A 19,412-nucleotide genomic window follows, 5' to 3' on the forward strand; every position below is an offset into this window, starting at 1 on the left:
TTTTTTTTTTATGGATGGGCGCTTTTTATTTAACTTCTTTTGGACTGATGCATGCATCACCCGCTGAGTGGCATTAAACAGCTTGAAAGATCAAAGACAATTTTTAATATAACTCTGACTGGATTCGTCTGAAAGAAGAAAGTCATATACACCTAGGATGACTTGAGGGTGAGTAATTTGTGGGCTAATTTTAATTTTTGGGTGAACTAACCCTTTAACTAGTATTAAAAAGGAAGATATAATCGGTTCACATGCTGCTTGACTTGAGACAGCTACAGCGATCTGTCACGCCACATTATAGAGCATCAAAACCACATTTATTGTTAGTATGTGATTAAAATTGACAGAATTTTTAAAGCTGAAGCTTTGTTTCATGTTAAAAGTAACAAAGCGCTAATTAAACCACCGTTTAGCTTAATGATTTCAGCTCTTCAAAACTATTTGAATTTTTGGTTGCTAAAATGTGTTTATGGTGTTTGTATGATACACTGGGTACATGTGTTTAGGCATATTTAGGGAACAAAATTGTCCTTAGAAGCTTGGTAAATCTGACAAAACTTCTGCATTGATAAACCATATTTATAAATAAATAAGAATGCTTTTTGTTTCTTAAAATGCAAAAAGTTTCCTTTTAGAGCTGGGGTTAGCTAGCAATCATAACTGACTTTATTAAAAACAATGTAAGTGTGTTGTATGTCCTAAGAATGTACTGTACATGCACAGATATGTTGCTGGTATGAAAAATCAGCACCAGGAAATCATTATGCTCTGTTTTGTGTGGAGTTAAATAATGATCAAGGAAGCATATTTGTGACACAGAAGAAAAAAATAAATCATAATGACCTGTTTTGCATTTCGGGAAACTCTGTATGTACTAGTGCATTTTATAAATGGAACAACATGGATGCTGGACACCCGATTTAAACAAAAAAAAAAACTACATAAAATGCATATTTTTAATTGAATCTAATTAGGGATAAGATTGAAAGTGTGTTTGGTGTGATTGACAGTGTGTAAGTTAATGCTTTCCCTCCTGTTAAAGATTAATGTGAACATGGAATCAGTTTCAGTCTATCTGGAGAAATCCTAAACCATCAATGGCTACCTAATGTCAATGTCCTGGATCGAATACACACACATGGTCCGCCAGATGTAATTAATTTATTGGCTACTTGACTAAATATTTACTCTTTTTGTCTTTCAGGTGTAACCGTCCACAGTGAAAACGTTGCTTGGGCAAAAGCTGCTGCTCGACATGCGGTAAAAACTGACACTTTGACTCCTTTTGTTTCATGTTTCATTAACGGAGACCAGTTATAGTCTTGGAATTAAAATGATTTTCAATTTTTAAATTCAGTTTTGTTTAAAAACATGACTCTTAGCAGCCAGAGGTTTAAATAATATATTGTGTCAAGAAAAAGATTTGTCATGGCTGACATTTCTTCTTGTTCATTTCAAAGTGAATGGTCAAGTTAAACAAATAATTCAACCAAAAACGAAAATTTGCTGAAAATTTACCCATCCCCAGGCCATCCAAGATGTTTATGAGTTTGTTTGCAAATCGGAACAGATTTGGAGAAATTTAGCATTCTATCACTTGCTCAACAATAGCTCCTCTGCAGTGAATGGGTGCCGTCAGAATGAGAGTCCAAACAGATAAAAACATCACAATAATCCACACCACTGCAGTCCATCAATTAACATCTCGTGAAGTGAAATGTTGCATGTTTGTAAGAAACAAATCCATCAAGACATTTTTTTAATTTAAACCGTCAGGCTAAAATATGAGTCCTCAATCCACAATATTGCATTCTCCAGTGAAAAAATCGCCTCGTCTGAATCAGGAGAGAAATATGCACAGATCAAGCACTGTTTACAAGTGAAAACTGTCCAAAACCGTTCTAAACAAATATGACAGTGGATTTTAATGTGAGAAGAAAATGGTTTACTTTTTACATTACTTGTGGATTATTGTGATGTTTTTATCAGCTGTCTGGACTTTCATTCTGACGGCACCCATTCACTGCAGAGGATCCACTGGTAAGCAAGTGATGCAATGCTAAATTTCTCCAAATCTGTTCCAATGAAGAAACAAACTCATCTACATCTTGGATAATCAGAAGGTGAGTAAGCTTTCAGAAAATTCTCATTTTTGAGTGAACTGTTTCTTTAAGTACTTTGCATTGTGGGATATGGTATTCCATGCAACATCCCCTGGTTGTATACTGCAAATGTAGTAGGTCATTCTGGTATTCCATACATACAGAAAATGTACATACTGTAGAAATAAAAATATAATGCTCAAAAATGTTGTCTAGGTAGTTGCAGAGTAGATTTTGAAATGCAAACGAAATCCAGAATGCTGCTAGAATGCAGAAGCATGAACAAAAATTCTGTGTGTTTTTTTTATGTGTGTGTCACAGGCTCATGATGATAATCATGATAAAGACATCTGGAAACCAAAAAACACTCAACAGACATGGAGGGTGGAGGTAATGATATGGCCACAATGACAGAAACACACATGGATAGCATTATCATAGTGTCCAAAAATATGGTTTTAAGATTATGCATACCCAAAAACATGGTATTGCCATGGCACATCTTCAAAAAGCATAGTATTTCCTTGGTATGTGCCCAAAAAACCAATACCATGGTATTTTTGGTACTTTGTTAGTGTAGTAGTTTGTAATATTTCTGTCACTCAGAGTTCTGTATGCATGATCTGTTAATGTGCATATACTGTAAAGATGATGGTATTAAGCCACATGAGTATGTCGCCCACGGCTCTTTCTGTGTGTCTTCAGCAAGAGTTTTGGTGTCTTGTTAAATTTAGCAAGACTCTGCGTGTCTCTGGTGTCCCTGTACTATTTTAAACATTACACATGAGCTCTACATTTTTGTTCATTTTGTATGTTTGTTAGTAATTAAAAGTGCTTCAAAATTATTTCAGCACTATAGAAAACATGTCATTACTACACTTTTGAAACTGTATTTTAATGTTTATTAAAGTGCAGTGTCTTACCCCACAAGTGCATAATGTAAACTTGGGTTTTCCTTGTTTTTACAGTCTGATGGATGAAATATATTTTAATGGTATAGACTATTGGAATATAAAAATGTGTTCATTTGTATATATTTGTGTGTTGTATGTTTGCTGCAGTATAAAGGAATGGCGAATCTTCACATCTTTGAGGACTGGTGTGGCACATCTATAGCTCAACTACGGAAGAATCTACATTATCCACTATATCCTCACGTAGGTGTTATATCTGTACAGATGACATATCTGCCATATATACACTAACATTCAAAAGTTTAGGGTCAGTAATATTTTTAAACAAATACTTTTATTCAGCAAGTATGCATTAAATTGATCAAAAGTGACAGTAAAGACATTTACAGTTGCAAAAAATTTATCTATGTTTTTATAGAATTATTAGACAGCACAGCTGTTTTCAGCATTGGTATAAGAATTTTTTTCAAATCCGCATATTAGAATGATTTCTGAAGGATCATATGACTGGAGTAATGACTGCTGAAAATTCAGTTTTGCAATCACAGGAATAAATAACATTTTGAAATATATAAAATTTTAATTTGTAATAATATTTCACAATATGACTGTTTTTACTGTATTTTTGCAATTGGGACATTTTGAAAAATAAAAATGTGAAATGGGTTTTAATGTCTTTTAGGCCATGTCTGTTAGAATTGAGGACATTTCTGAAAAAAGTTGACAAAATAACCTTTTTTTCACATATATACATTTCATGCTTTTTATTTTAATAAATTTAAACCGATACATTTACTCAAAATACTGCTAGAATAGACCCAGGTTGTATATGTGAATAAAAAAAGTACTAGCAAACAAACTAGTATACCTACTATAAAAAGATCAAGCATGTTAACAAACAGTGCTACCCTAGTATTTGTTTGCATTGCATTTGATATGTTTTTATCTCTGTAGAATCGTACAACTGTGAAGAAGCTTGCTGTGTCGCCCAGCTGGACCAATTATGGACTCAGGATATTTGGATACATACATCCTTATACTGATGGTCTGTCTTTCTCTCTTTCTCACACACACACACACACACACACGTTCAGATTGTGTGCCATTGTCCCACTGTTAATCCTCCCCTTTGTTTGGCAGGTGACTTTCTTTTTGCAGTGGCGTCTGATGATAACAGTGAGTTTTGGCTCAGTGATGATGAGAATCCAGACAATCTGAAGCTCCGCGCTTACGTTGGAAAGGTTTGTGAGACAGAGTGTCAACTTTACAATTACTTTAATTCAGATGCGTGAAATGCATACACTTAATTTTGTGATTCCTGCATTTTTAGACAGGCAGAGAATGGACCGCCCCAGGGGAATATGGGAAATACGCCAGTCAGATATCAGATCTCATTCCGTAAGTGAATGCTGTGTTTGTGTTTCATAATGCTTCAGGGAGGTGCTCACACATCTCTCCATGTTATGACCACATAACTCGATAAAAAACAATTTTTACATTCAATATGTGTAGACTCACAAGCTGCTGCTTGTGTCCTGATTCTGGTCATGGCACAATGTGGGAAATCATTAGAAGTATTTGTCTGTTGTAATATGATTTGTAATAGTGTGTGTGTGTGTGTGTGTCTAACAACTGTTGGCCAAGATTACATTTCAGTAACATACTTTAAATTAAACAACAAAAATCAATTATGTATCTTTAGCTCAAATCACACAAAACAAGGCAGATCCAGCTAATGTGCATGCACATTCAACAGTAAACAAAACGTGATTTTAAAATGTGATTTCAGAATCAGAAACATTGCTGTAGGCAGTATGGATCAAATTCATCGAGATGTTAGGCTCTGATATTATTAGTCTGAGAAAGTTACAAAACCACTTTAGTTGGGTCTCTGAATCTTTTGTAATAATTTTAATAAAATACATTTTTATAATATATGTATAGTATAATATATGATAGTATATCATATCATAGGATATGATAGTATATGATAGGATGTGTTTAGAATGGAAGCGTAGATGTACATCAGTTTAATAATTGTTATATGCGTTTGTCTTTTTTATTACTTAAAAAAACTTTAATAAATAACTTGATTTAAAGGGATAGTTCACACAAAAATGAAAGTTCTGTCATCATTTACTCACCTATAAGTTGTTCCAAAACTGTATTAGTTTCTTTCTTCCGTTGAACACAATTAAGATATTTTGAAGAATTTGTGTAACAGTTGACGGTAGCCATTGACTTCCATAGTATGGAAAAAATACCATGGAAGTCAGTGGCTACCACAAATTCTTCAAAAAATCTTCTTTTTCATTTTTGCATGAACTATCCCTTTAACTGGAAAAACATTACATGATTACACAAGTTTTTTTTAAATTTAATTAATCATTATTTATTTATCAATTAAATGACATTATTTTAGTATAATATATTATAGTATATAATATATAAAATAAAAAATATAAATACTTGATTTTTCATTAGAATAGTTCATGTATTTCTGTTTGTTTTTTTTTACTAATTTCCTATTTCCTAATTGTATTTGTTTAAATTATTTTGTTTTATTCTGATGTGTCTTGTCTTTGTGGTAAAGCATATTGAGAAAGCAACTTTTAATGTCACTATAAAGAAAAAAAAATATTTCGAATAAATAAAGAAAAAAATATTTAAATTGATTGATTTATTAATAAAGTAAATAGAGTCAATTTCATGTTATCTTTTAATGTAAAACTTTTGAGTTGCATTAGATGCTTTATAAAAAAAATTCAAAGATCTGATGGTGTTCATGCCAAAGTGGTAAAATGTCACTTTTTTTTTTTTTTTTTTTTTACAGTCTGCAAAAGAACAATAAATATTTCTTTGAGCTTATCCACAAACAAAACGATAAAGGAACAGACCATGTGGAGGTTGCGGTGAGTGTGTTTACTGAGGGTGTTTGTGTATGATTGTTGTACACTGTTATGACACTGTCTTTACTTACAGTGGCGCCTCAAACAGATCGGGAATGGATTTTCAATCATTGATTCCAAGTTCATCTCCCTCTACACCAGTGAGTGAGTGTGTGTGTTATTTTGGGATGTGGTTGCAGAAATGTCAGGGTAGTGTTAGGTCGCCTGGAATAGCTGCTCCTGTCCGCACACGCCCTGAAATAGAGCTAATGATGGGGTAGTCGCCACTGTGCAAAGTGTGTGTGTGTGTGTGTGTGTGTTGTTGTCATATTGCTTCAGCTGAAGTGTGTCAATACAGGCCTTTGCATTCATTTTTGTATAAATGTTTATGTAGTTCTAGTGAGAAACTGTGCTTTTGTGTCTTCTGACTGCTAGTTTGGTGATGTGTTTGCATTAGTTATTGTTAACTAAAACTAAAATTTGTTTTTTTATTATTTTATTAAGTATGATTTTCATTAATTTAAAAACAGCTGAAATAAAAAAAAATAACAAAAAATATTAGATGAAAAACTTAAACAAAAAATTGAAATATTGCCTTGACAATTAGCTGAAATAAAATAAGTTTGTTAAAGTATTAAAATTACTTAAACTGAAATTAAATATAAATGAAAGCTAAATAGAAATATATATAAAAAATATAAATGACAAAACTGCAATATAAAATTAAACTAATATTAAATGAAAACTGAAATTGGTATGTTTGCAAATACTAGTTTACATATAATATTTAACATACTTTAAAAAAAAGTAGTCATCTCAGAAATGTTGCATTTTTAATCAAGTCTAAACTTGAACAGTCTACATACTAATTAGCATGGTAGTGTGCTTTCCAAACTGATTACCTAATTTTTGTATGTCACAGTTTACACACAGTAAAACCAGCTCTGCTGTACCAGGCCTAATTGTATGTGTGTGTGTGTGTGTGTGTGTGTGCACAGATGAGTCCTCTCTGAAGGCAGCAGATGTCAATCACATTCCTCAGACCATTGCCAGTCATGTGACTCCGCTCCAGAGGTCATCTCAGACTCCGCCCCATGGAGTAGACATGCTGAGAGCAGATCCACGTGACTCGTTTCATCAGGGTGAGAAATTCAGGCACAAACTCATTTACTCAACACCCTTTTCATAGTCAAAATAAACATAATACGCCAACAATGCAGACATTCTCGGCTATTAAACACTGAACTTAACTCGTTAAAGGGAAACCCTCAGGGCGTTCCAAACCCACATGCAGATATTTTTTAGTGGAAGTAAAAGTAAAGAATATTTACACAACTCTTTTAATACATTGATGGTTCATGGTAACCATGTCTGTCAAAACGGTCCAAAATGGACAGTGTGTACGTAATATAACTGCACACAGAATATATGTATACAGGTTTGAAAAATGAGAGTGAGGGAATATAGAATTTTTTAATTAAGTGGACCTGGCAGATGATGAGAGTTCGGTTATAATAAATACTACATCATTGTCATCTGCACTTCTTGTTATTATTTCCCTCACTTTATATTATGTTTGGTTCTTGTCTGTAGTTACTTGCTAGTTTTGTGATGTATTGATTTTCAGACAAAATCTACAACAGATCTTAAAGTTGCATGTGCATGTGTACAAGCACTTCTTAAAACATTGGAATATATGCAGACAGAACATGAATTCAGTGCCACCTTGTGGCATAGAGACATTTGCGCAGTGATTCTTAGCCTTTTTGACTAAAAAAGGGCCTTGTTGTCCAACACAATATTCTATGGTCACCCCCAACCCCATGTTCTATATAATATTTTTGTTATTTCTGCTGCAATTATGACAAAGCTACTTTTTATTAACAGAAACTCAGAATCTTACAATTAATTACATTACTTTAATTAAATTAACCACTCTCCATTTTGTAATTTCACAAGTTTTAAGAACTGTATTCATGTGTTCTTTAATAAAAACAGTAATACTAATATTAGTAATGATACTAGTCATTTAAAAATAAAGAACCACTGCATTAGATGCTTCAGTTTGTAGAATTAATACATTTAAGTATTAAAGGGGTCATATGATGCGATTGCAATTTTTCCTTTCTCTTTGCCCCCACTGGATACTACAAATGCCTCGTTTGTAATGGGTTTTATTGGTTTTGTCTCGTCGCACCGGGACACGGCATCACAGTATGGTAGGGGTGTAACATTTCCGTCACACGCTTGAGGTATTCGGCCAATCACAACGCACTGAATAGCTGGCCAATCAGAGCACACCTCGCTTTTCAGACCGATGAGCTTTGTAAAAATCGACGCGTTTCAGAAAGGCGGGGCATAGAGGAGAAACAATAATGTACAGTATGTGGAAAATAATGTGTTTTTTTAACCTTAAACCGCATTTCATTACACCAAATACACAAAATAATGTTCTTTTTTAGCAACGTTATATGACCCCTTTAATGTATTTAACTGTGCATTTTGTTGTTGTTATTGTTATTATAATAATAGTAATGAAGTGTTATTTATGTTTTTCTTGTTTGTATGTATTTGTACAAGTAGTTCCATTATTGGACAGGGCACGTTTGCTGGGAGTTTTACCTGACTGTATCTATAACCCCAGCTACAGCATAAAGGGATATCCTTTAATGCGCTACCAGGGCCTGCAGTTTGTAAGTGCTTACACACACATACATAGCTAGAAAACTAAGAGAAATTATTTTTTATTGCATTCCTTTATAAAGCACAGAATGTTGTTGTGCATATGCTTGCATGATCTCGATCAATCTAATTTGTTGCAGGTGCACCTGACGTACGTGTATCCTAATGACTACACACGGCTCACACACATGGAGAACGATAACAAATGTTTCTACCATGGGAATCCATATTACCTGGAAAGGTAGACGCACAAATACAGTACACTACCATTCATATGTCTGGGGTTGGTACGTTTTTTCGAAAGTCTCTTATGCTCACCAAGGCTGTATTTATTTGATTAAAAAAATATAGTAAAAACAGTGATATTGTGAAATATTAATACAATTAAAATAGCTGTTTTCTATTTGAATGTATTTTGAAATCTCATTTATTCCTGTGATGCAAAGCTGAATGTCCAGCAGCCATTTCTCCAGTCTTTAGTCACATGATCCTTCAGTAATGTTTATAATATGCTGCTTTATTTGAACATCATTTGAAATAGAAATGTTTACTGTCACATTTGATCATCAATTTAATGCATTCTTGCTGAATCAAAGTATGAATTTCTTTATAAAAAAATCTTACTGACCCCAAATTTTTTGAATGGTCGTGTACAGTCAATCTAGTTCTCTTTAGCCTTGTTCCGACTGTCAGTCCTAATCCTATTTTATTGTGCATATCCGAATAGAATCTGATCATATTTAGCAAGTCTGAACGACAAAAAATCACCTGAAATCTGATTTTTAGAAATCTGTTTCAAGCCACATTTATATGTGGTTTGAAATCCTATTCAAACCGCATTTCTGGAAATCCATTTCAGTCTGACCGCTCAGATCGGATTTAGCATAGCTTTTTTGCCTATGTCTGTTTCTCACACCACGTAAAATGTAAATACGTCAGATGTTGTTTGTAGAAAACATGCTTAATGTCTTTGCAGAAACAAGGCTGTGTTGTCGCGAAGTGCAAGTCAGGCAGAAAATGACCGTATACTGCTGGTCTATGCACCTCTTTGAGTTTTGAGACCAGACGGCAGCACGGAAAAAAGCCGTGCTTCCTACGTTTCTGACGCTGCCTCATAAGACGCAATATAATCCAGCACGACGGCAACATGTTGTCACGATGTAAGACAACATCTGTATTGCAAACTGTAATGCTGTTATTGTTGTTTTTGGCGTATGCATACCAACGCAACGTCATTGCCATAGAAACCAATGCAGATAGTTAGTAAAACGAAAAAGCACCACGGACACTCAAATCCGGTCTGAACAGACATGATACACAGTGTGGACAGTCAAAAGTTTAAATCAGATTCCAATTGGATATGCACAAAAATCGGATTTGGACCGACAATCTGAACAAGGCCTTTAGTGATGATTTTTAGTGATGACTTTAGTGGCCATTATGATATCAAATCAATTCATTTCTTTTTAGATACGGCTTCTCAAACTACATTCAACTGGATTTGCCTGAAAATGAGGAGTTAGTCATCAAATACAAAGGTACAGCAAACAATGAATGCTTTTGTGGTGTCTTTAAATTTAAAGACAACATTCGCATTGCATTTAACTTCCTTAAAGGGATAGTTCACCCAAAAATGAAAATTTGATGTTTATCTGCTTACCCCCAGGGCATCCAAGATGTAGGTGACTTTGTTTCAGAAATATTTTGTTGTAAATGAGCAGGGCTTAATTTTATGAAATTTTTAAAGCAAACATTATTATCTTATTAATCATGTATAATGTTAAACATTATTAAAATGTATAATCATGAATTGTGTGCTATAAGATCAGGTAAATTTATTAAAATATGGTCAATTTTGTTGTCTTTAACTATTGCATTAAAACATGCATCAGCTTGATGTTTCAGAACTTAAAACTCTCTGAAAGGAAGTGCTTATTCATTCCCCATTTCAAGACACTTAATGCTTGTCTTTGTCTTCCTGTAGGAGACGGCATGCTAGGAAGAGCCGTGAATCTGGGCAGAAATGAAGATGAGGGCTTTCAGAAAGCTGGAAAGTATGAGGAGAGGAAGCAAATGAAAGCTATGGAGAGGAACAAGGTTCTCCCGGATTATGGAGACAATTTTGATGATTATATAATGAAGAGACGCCGCAATCTGTTTTCTGTCCAGAAACATGGCAGAATCAGAAAAAAGAGGGAAGACAGGGACCTAAACAACAAATTTCAACAGATGGACCAAGACAACCAACCTAAGGAAATCCAAAAACCACCTGGAGAACCACAGAACCACCCAGAGGAACCACAGCAGCAACCAAGAAAGAAGAAGAAAAGGAGACGTCCTGAACAAAACCTACAGGATCAACACTACCTCCAAAACCCACCTTCTGAGGTGAAGAACTATGACCTGGGAAAAGAAAAAGACTCACAGCGGTTTCAGAATAACATCATGGAGAAGATACCTGACCAGAAGAATCCAGGACCAGCTCAGAGAGAAGATCGCTCGAGGTCAAAGGTGAAACAACAAGTGGACCAATCTCTCACTCCGGGTGATAGAATTGAGCTCCACCTGCGTGAAGCCAAATACAGCAATAGTAGTGATGGAAATCCAAATCTTGTGGCAGTCAGAGACAGAAATATTCCCATGGAGAACATACGAGAAGCCAATGAGATGAAGCAAAGATCAGTGACCAACTCTGCCATGTTTGATGAGGTCCAGAAGGAACGTCATGATCTTGTGAATCGGATGGGTAATCGGAAAGTCTATCTTGGAGAACATGTGGACAGGGCACCCAAGAACACATTAGATGAGGTTAAAGATAAAAGGCCTTCCTTGGATGGGGATGAAGTCAAAGCAGAACCTATAAAGAGGCTCAAACACCCAAAACATAAAGCAGATGAAGCCATGCAATTTTTGAAGGACAACCCTGAAAAGGCTGTAGAAGATGACAACAATATTATCAAGCACGAAAATGTGGCTCATCATCTCCAAATTACCCAACATCAACACCAAAACTCATCGAATAAGGCATCGGTCATCGCGGCTCCATCTAACGAAGAATATAACAGCCGCTGGGGTCATGTGAATGACGTCAGAAAGGAAAAAGAGATTCAGGATAATGCGATACATATAGAAGAGGTCGAAGACGGAGGAAATGAAGAAGACTCTTGGGTGAATCAGGGTTTCTCGGAGGAAGAAGACTATGACCTCACAAACAGGGTTGTGTATGACGTGGAAGTCAAGTGGTGTCAGACGTTCCAGGCTAAACCCCTAGATCTGCATGCCTTGCGCTCCGACTGGATCGATCTGAAGTGTAATGTGTCTGGAAACCTGCTGCTTGAGGAATCAGAAGCGTTGTCTGTAGTGGAAGCTCTCATGAAGAAACTAAACAAGAAATATCCAAGGTAGGCCGACTGTTACAATTATAATGAATCTAATATTCAATTAATTCTGCAGTATGCAAAATAAAACTCTATGAGCTTGGTTTGGAACAGTTTATACAGAATACTGCCTGTGAAACCTGCGTCAAAAGAGTAACTTTTTTTATATGGGTTTGTTCGAAAAGAAAGAAATTAATACTTTTATTCAACAAGGACACATTAAACTGATCAAAGTGACAGTAAAGATATTTATAATGCTACAAAAGACTTCCATTTCAATTAAATGCTGTTCTTTTAAACTTTATATTCATAAAAGAGTTCTGAAAAATAAACACATTGTGGTTTCCACAAAAATATTAAGCAGCATAATTGTTTTCAGTATTGATAATAATAAGAAATGTTTCTTGAGCAGCAAATCAGCATATTATACTGATTTCTGAAGGATCATGTGACACTGAAGACTGGAGTAATGATGCTGAAAATTCAGCTTTGCATTACAGGAATAAATTACATTTCAAAATATATTACAATAGAAAATGGGTATTTAAAATTGTAATAATATTTCATAATATAACTATTTTTCTCTATCAAATAAATTCAGCCTTGGTGAGCATAAGAGACATCTTTCAAAAACATTAAAAAATCTAAGCGACCCAAAATTTTGAACTGTAATGTATGCAATATTTAATTTTTATATTAAATTATTATTTTCTAAATGCACCATTTTAAATTGTATGCTGCATGAGTGATCATTTGGCATGCTGATCAAAAATATTAGTTAATAGTATTTTCAGTTCATTCACCATCATAATGGAAATTAGAAGTGCATTGCATTTTGGACTAGAGTATGTCACACAGTGTGCTCCGGTCCTATAGTTTTGCATAAATACAGAAAATCTGTACACAGTAAAAACGGTATTTATAGTATAGTAATATGCCATTCTGAACATTTTAATTAATCTCTGACACTAATCGGTGTGTGTAGGCAGTTCTCTCTAGAGCGTATTGTGAACATTGAGAAGAAGCCTGATTACAATCGTGGCAGTAGATATCTACTGGAACTGGAATTGTTGGAGGCTTCAGGACGCCACCTGCGCCTGGTTCAGTACATCTATGTGAAAAGAACTGAAGACTGGGGTTCTCACAAAAAACAAAATGCTCAAGGTGAAGAACTTAAACTTTGCAATCCATATAGTTTCTACTGGAACCCGACTGCTACTGTCCACTTCATCATCCCAGGTAACTCTCATATAGAGAAGGATTTACTGAAGTTTTATTCAAGATGCTTTCTTACTATCCCTGGTGAAGGAAACGACTTGGGCATGTTTCTTTGTATGCTGCATGAAATATCTTAATAAAGCACTGTCTGTGTTTGTATGTCTGCAGTGAAGAACCAGGCCCGTTGGGTGCAGCAGTTTATTTCAGACATGGAGGAGATATACCGCACCACTGGAGATCAGAACTTCAACGTCATCATTACTGACTATGAAAGCACTGATATGAACGTAGAACAAGCACTACAGAACTCTTATTTACCCAGGTACATTTACCAGTTTATAAATACACGCTTAGTAGAGTGATCCTTCATGAGTTAGATTTCATGATCATATGGCACATTATGTCATCTCTCATGCTTCTGTAGCTATCATATTTCTTTCTGAACGTGTGGTAAAGTCACTTTACTACAACTCCGTAAAATGAGACCCCACTTTGACTCCCTTTCTATTGTGTGTCCTCTGTTTCAGGTATCAGTACCTCAGGTTAAGTGGAAACTTTGAGAGATCAGCAGGACTTCAGGCAGGAATAGACCTCATTACTGTAAGTTTAAGACGCAATACGCACCAGACACATGACATGAATTTCTAATACTTGTTCGAAACATGCCATGATCTTCAGTGAAAATGAAAGCAGAACTAATGCAAGGTGATAGATGTCACTTAATTGCAGCTTATAAAGATCTGTCTTTTTCTCAGGATGATCACAGTATTGTGTTTCTTTGTGATCTGCACATCCATTTTCCACCTGGCTTCATCGACACTGTGAGAAAACACTGTGTGGAGAGGCACATGGCCTTTGCTCCGATAGTCATGCGACTGAACTGTGGCGCTACACCTTTGGAACCTGATGGTACAGACTTACAAACACAAGATAAACTGATAAAACCGTCATATACAACACAGAATCAGATTACTGTATATCAACACATTCACTGTTATTCAAAAGATTGGGGTTAATACGGTTTTGTTTTTTTATGTTTTTGAAAGAAATCTGAATTTTCAGCAGCCATTACTCCAGTATTCAGTGTCACGTGATCCTTCAGAAATCATTCTATTGCTGATTTAGTGCTCAAGAAACTAGAGCCCTGCATTTCAGCCTGACAGGGCCCGACTTATTTACGTCGTGTTGATTTGAGAAGGCTAAATTGATCAAACATGTGATCAACTCACTGTCTGCCGCTGGCCGCTTGGTCGTCACTTTAAAAAACAAAAACTTTAATGTAACTTTTTTTCCAAATTAACTTATTAAAGAAACGAAAATAAATATAACCACTTTGCCATTAAAATCAAATAGCTGCAACAGCAGCTGTGTAATGGGGAAGAGAGAGAGATAAAAAAGACACAGGCTCCATTCGGACTCGGGCCGACAATTCTGCTAAGCTGGACAAGGGCCAGGCTAGGGCCTAGATTTGAGGCCCGTGCAGGGCTCTACAAGAAACATTTCTTGTTATTTTCAGTGTTGAAAACAGTTGTGCTGGTAATGTGCAGGTTATTGGGAGGTCAATGGCTTTGGTCTTCTGGGCATTTATAAATCAGACCTGGACTCCATTGGGGGCATGAACACCAAAGAATTCACTGACCGCTGGGGCGGAGAGGACTGGGAACTACTGGACAGGTCAGTCATGAGACAATACACTAATATCACACTTAATACAGTTAATACAAGTTAATCATTAAAAGTCAGTATCATTTTTAATATTGTGCATTATGATGTTGTAATTCCTAAACTCACTGGCAGCATTTAAAGATTTCTAATTTTTAGATTTGAATTTTTATGAAAATAAAACTTAATATCTAATATATATTTTATAGTATAAAATTGTACTAAAATAGTAAAAAAAAAAAAAGTATTATTTTTTATTTCTATGCACATTTTTATTTTTAATCACTTTTATGTAAAGCACTTTTTTTACTGAATGTTTATTGGTTTTTAACAAGAATAACATACAAAATAACACATTGCAAACAAGCAAAAGTACATAAATCAAAAAAAAAAAAACATCCCCACCCACCCCACCCCCTGGATAGTATACATACATAACAACAGCATTAAATTTTCTTTAAATTAAGCATTTTCCAAGTCATGTCTATTGGGCCAAGCTCTACAGTTTCTTTAGTTGAGTTTGGTAAGATGGCAAAAAAAGGAGACCAGATACATCTAAAAGTATCCACATTCCCCTTAAGTGATGCACTGATTCTTTCAAATGGAAGTATACTGTAAATCTCTTGAAACCACTGGTGAATTGATGGTGGTTTGTCTTTAATCCAATTAATTAATATACATCTTCGGGCAATAAAAATAAACTGAGCAAGAGTTAAGTCCCCTGGTGCAAGTGTCGAGTTATTGTGTACCAGACCTAGGATGAAGAGTCAAGGGTCTTTACATATAGTATATCCAAATATGTTCTCTAATCTCCTTTGGACCTTGCTCCAGAATCGTGAGATTAACGGACAAAACCAAAACATATGGCTATGCGTAGCAACACTCTTACACTTTAAGCAAATTGACAATCTTTGCGGATTAATTTTGTTAAGAATGCATGGGGTGCAATGCAAGCCCTGGACAATTTTAAACTGTGTTTCTCTTGCTTCATGGAAATAAATATACTGCCCATATGTTTTAAGGCCTTCTCCCACTCTTTGTTCTCAGGGATGCTACCAGAATCTTTCTCCCACACATTTCTAAATGCTGAAATATTAAGACCAGCATGCTTGAGAAATAAGCAATAAACTGCAGAAATCACTTTTCTTAACTTGCTTTCTTGAATTAATAAATAAACCATTGGAGATTTTGACAAGCTAGGGGAAGAACCAGGGATCTTGGTTTGTATAAAATGTCTAATTTGTAGATAGCCAAAGAAATGCTGCTTTGGCATGTTAAATTTATCCTACAGCTGTTGAAAGCATGTCACCATCAAACAAATGAAGAAGAAATTTGATTCCCTTTTTATACCATTGCTGGAACATACTGTCCTTAACCCCAGGAGGAAACTCCTGATTCCTAATGAGAGGCGTCAATAAAACTGGCGAGCTGTTGTTACCAAAAAATTAACAGATATCCACCACACCTTTAATGTACCCTGAAGAAAGGGATTGCTTTTCATATTCAGGATAATTGTACTTTGTGTCCCAGTAAGCAGGCTGAATGGAGAATACGGCAAAGTAAAAAATAAATCAATATTCATAGCTGAGTGCATATCCTGACACCAGTTTAGTAGGATTCTAGCAAGACAAGACCAGGTATAGAAACAAATATTAGGGAGGGAGAGACCACCAGCCTCAATTGTTAATTGTATTTAGTAGATTTTCATTCTTGGTTTGTTTTTATGCCAAATAAACCTTGAAAAATGCTTTTCCAGATCCCTAATCATATTCCTGCCAATGTAAATTGGAGTCATGTGTAATACGGAGGATGTTCATTTGAATTAACCCTATCCGACCCAGCCAGGATATAGCTAGATCCATCCACCTATCCAGATCATCTTTGATCTTTTTTACCACGGAGGTGACGTTTATGTAAAGCACTTCGAATTGCCATCATATATAGTATGAAATGTGCTATATAAATAAACTTGCCTTGTCTAGAATATTAATATTGGCTATTGCCTGTAATGTGAAAATAATGCAGCTTTTTGTGTCGGGACAGAATTTTAATATCTATAATCTCTAATGCTAAACAAACATTATTTGGTGTGTGAAGTGCTTTCTGTTTTCTGTGGTCTCAAGGATCCTTCAGGGTGGGCTGGAGGTGGAACGACTCTACCTGAGGAACTTCTTCCATCACTTTCACTCAAAGCGTGGAATGTGGAACCGCCAGATGCTGCGCAACACGTAACCATGTCAACAGTCTCGCCACTGCTGAGCAACGGTTACCATGGCACTTTAAACTTCAGGACATTCTGGATGAGTTCCAGGTCACATCTGACAGAAGGTGAATTTGAGGTGGAAACACACAGAGACTCAGGACAAGGACGCCTGTGATGTTTGGGTTGAAGATGAGTTGTGTAACACTGTTGCATCCAAACCTCACTGGATCATTTCCAAAGTTGGAATGTTTCTCCAAAGCTAGCTATGCTATCAAGAAAAACAGACGTTAAAGGAACCGATACAAGTTATTGATGGCTTCAGCATCACTTTGTCATTGTCGTCACTTCCAGGTCAATAATATGCCTTCAGTCACGTCTGGCTGAGTATTCTGTTCTGACAGATAGAAATATGACGTTCAATGAGATGTATATATTGAGAAAAAGTGTATTTATTCAGGTAGGTAGGTGTCTTGGGCGAGGGTTTAATGCTGTGTGACCTCTTAGGGACTGAAAGAATCAGTGGCCGAAACCAAAGAGAAGTGCAATATTCAAAGAGCATGTTTGTCTAAGAAAGTGAATTCATTCAGGTTATAGAAATGCTGTTCTGTTTTCAAATCAGTCTCACAAAGCCTGTCAAAAACACATCTGTCGTATATCACCCTCAAAATACAAAAGAAATTACCTTATGTTAAAAGAATAGTTTTTCAGTAAGTTACTCCCAAATTCGTATTACTATAAAGCAGAAAATAGACAGACATATTATTCAATTTAAATTAAAATCATTTACATTTAAAATCATGGTAGCATTGGTCTGTATGCTGATTTAAATATTAAAAAATGCATTCATATTTTTGTTTTTGTAATATACAGGAAAATTATTAGTATAGATGTGCTTAATTGTCATTGAACATACATAATGTCACAATACCTTCATTCAAGGCTTAATTATCTTTATGCAAAATGTAATTTATTTTGAGGAGGGTATGAAATTTTTTCTTATTTTGGATATTTGCCATTTTGTAGTGGTATTGAAGGAAAATGTTCTTTTTATACAAAAGAGAAAGGGATTATCCAGCGTTAAGTACCTGAACAGCCAGTTTTCTTGTGTTCATGACACATTCCGATGAGTAAACCTGGCTCAAGATGATTTAGACTGATTCAATCCTGTACAGTATTACTGTACAGTATTATTTAGATCCTAATATTCATCATACACAGTCGATTTCAATTCTTTACTGTAGGGTTCTTATTTGGTTTGTTAGGAGTTTGTACTCTGATGAATTACATGCAAAATTGTCAAAATGAAAGCTGACATAGAACACGCTCACTCATAAGTGCCTTCTGCTGTATCTAATTTGGAGGAAATCAGATGGAAATATCTACTGTACACTGGTTTGTGTAGGGATTTGGTGCTGTTTTTACAGAGATTCTTTTTAATGGTTACACATGCTCTAAATGTTGCTGCCTTGCAGTTTTTTGTTTTTTTTTTATTGTTTTTTTTGCTGGGCTTTTTTGTAAAAAAAAAAAAAATTCAATGCATTGTAGATCTGACAGTCAATAGTGTGTTACTTAAAAAAAAATTAAGTTGTTTTTTATTTATTTTTCCAAATATTTTGTTGGCAAATACGTCATTCATGCAGACACCAACAACCTTAAAATAAAATGTTTCTTCGGATTTCTTTAGTGTGTTTTATTTGTTATATAATCAATATCAGCATCACCTGTTCATGAGCATTAAGCAAATATATTAATTAGTTTACTGTCTGACTGCAGCATTGGATAATGTACTTCCTTTCAGTCTTCTGTCTGTCGGCATGTTAGCTTCATCATTCTTCTGTTCCATCACTCCATCGTTACATAGGCTGATCCCTGTCTGTTGTGCCAGACTCCAGAAATAGCTGCTTGTAAATGTGCATCATTGCTGTAATAAATAACTAGACCAAGACCTCGAAGAACATTTCTCAGTACTGCGGTAGGATTCTCAGTTCTGCAAATGTAAATGATTTGTTTATAGTGGAAGCAGGAACATTTCTTTTGAAAAAAATATAAATGCGTTTCATGCTTGAACTGCTTTGAAGCTGCATTAAAGGGATAGTTCACCCAAAAATGAAAATTACCCCATGATTTACTCACCCTCAAGCCATCCTAGGTGTATAATGCTCTTTTTCCCGGACACATCCTGGCCAGATTTTCTATATTGCCATAAAAAATATCCAGGTTTTGGCTTTGTTTTCCTGTTTTCACTCTTGCTGAAGGTAATGATCGAAAAGTAGTTTGACCAAAAAGAGCAGTGTGGTCACCCTAGGTGTACGTGACTTACTAGGTGTATAAAGGCTTTCTGAAGTGAATCAATGAAGTGAGAGTGA

The 19,412-nt window shown here is 35.3% G+C and overlaps 1 protein-coding gene and 1 long non-coding RNA gene across 2 annotated transcripts in view; one reads left to right on the plus strand and one right to left on the minus strand.

Annotated features, from left to right (window-relative positions):
• The window catches only part of LOC107735503 (uncharacterized), an 8,795-nt gene extending 5,482 nt beyond the window's left edge, over nucleotides 1-3,313 (minus strand). Inside the window, exon 1 of the long non-coding RNA XR_001639432.1 lies at nucleotides 3,303-3,313. This is a non-coding gene — a long non-coding RNA (uncharacterized LOC107735503). The remainder of the gene's footprint in view (nucleotides 1-3,302) is intronic.
• Nucleotides 1-17,792, plus strand: part of LOC107735491 (beta-1,4-N-acetylgalactosaminyltransferase 3-like) — a 26,243-nt gene extending 8,451 nt beyond the window's left edge. The window contains exons 2-20 of the mRNA XM_016547156.1: nucleotides 1,205-1,277; nucleotides 2,429-2,492; nucleotides 3,164-3,259; nucleotides 3,971-4,061; nucleotides 4,157-4,257; nucleotides 4,347-4,414; nucleotides 5,850-5,928; nucleotides 5,999-6,065; nucleotides 6,903-7,046; nucleotides 8,488-8,597; nucleotides 8,727-8,827; nucleotides 10,057-10,124; nucleotides 10,571-11,987; nucleotides 12,949-13,202; nucleotides 13,350-13,503; nucleotides 13,709-13,781; nucleotides 13,937-14,090; nucleotides 14,729-14,855; nucleotides 16,967-17,792. Coding sequence (XP_016402642.1) covers nucleotides 1,205-1,277; nucleotides 2,429-2,492; nucleotides 3,164-3,259; nucleotides 3,971-4,061; nucleotides 4,157-4,257; nucleotides 4,347-4,414; nucleotides 5,850-5,928; nucleotides 5,999-6,065; nucleotides 6,903-7,046; nucleotides 8,488-8,597; nucleotides 8,727-8,827; nucleotides 10,057-10,124; nucleotides 10,571-11,987; nucleotides 12,949-13,202; nucleotides 13,350-13,503; nucleotides 13,709-13,781; nucleotides 13,937-14,090; nucleotides 14,729-14,855; nucleotides 16,967-17,075 — 3,350 coding nt within the window. The 3' untranslated portion in view covers nucleotides 17,076-17,792. The remainder of the gene's footprint in view (nucleotides 1-1,204; nucleotides 1,278-2,428; nucleotides 2,493-3,163; nucleotides 3,260-3,970; nucleotides 4,062-4,156; nucleotides 4,258-4,346; nucleotides 4,415-5,849; nucleotides 5,929-5,998; nucleotides 6,066-6,902; nucleotides 7,047-8,487; nucleotides 8,598-8,726; nucleotides 8,828-10,056; nucleotides 10,125-10,570; nucleotides 11,988-12,948; nucleotides 13,203-13,349; nucleotides 13,504-13,708; nucleotides 13,782-13,936; nucleotides 14,091-14,728; nucleotides 14,856-16,966) is intronic.
• Nucleotides 17,793-19,412: the final 1,620 nt, after the last annotated feature.

Source organism: Sinocyclocheilus rhinocerous, unplaced genomic scaffold, assembly GCF_001515625.1.
Source record: "Sinocyclocheilus rhinocerous isolate Xijiao unplaced genomic scaffold, SAMN03320098_v1.1 scaffold942, whole genome shotgun sequence".
In the NCBI taxonomy this organism is placed as follows: Eukaryota; Metazoa; Chordata; class Actinopteri; order Cypriniformes; family Cyprinidae; genus Sinocyclocheilus; species Sinocyclocheilus rhinocerous.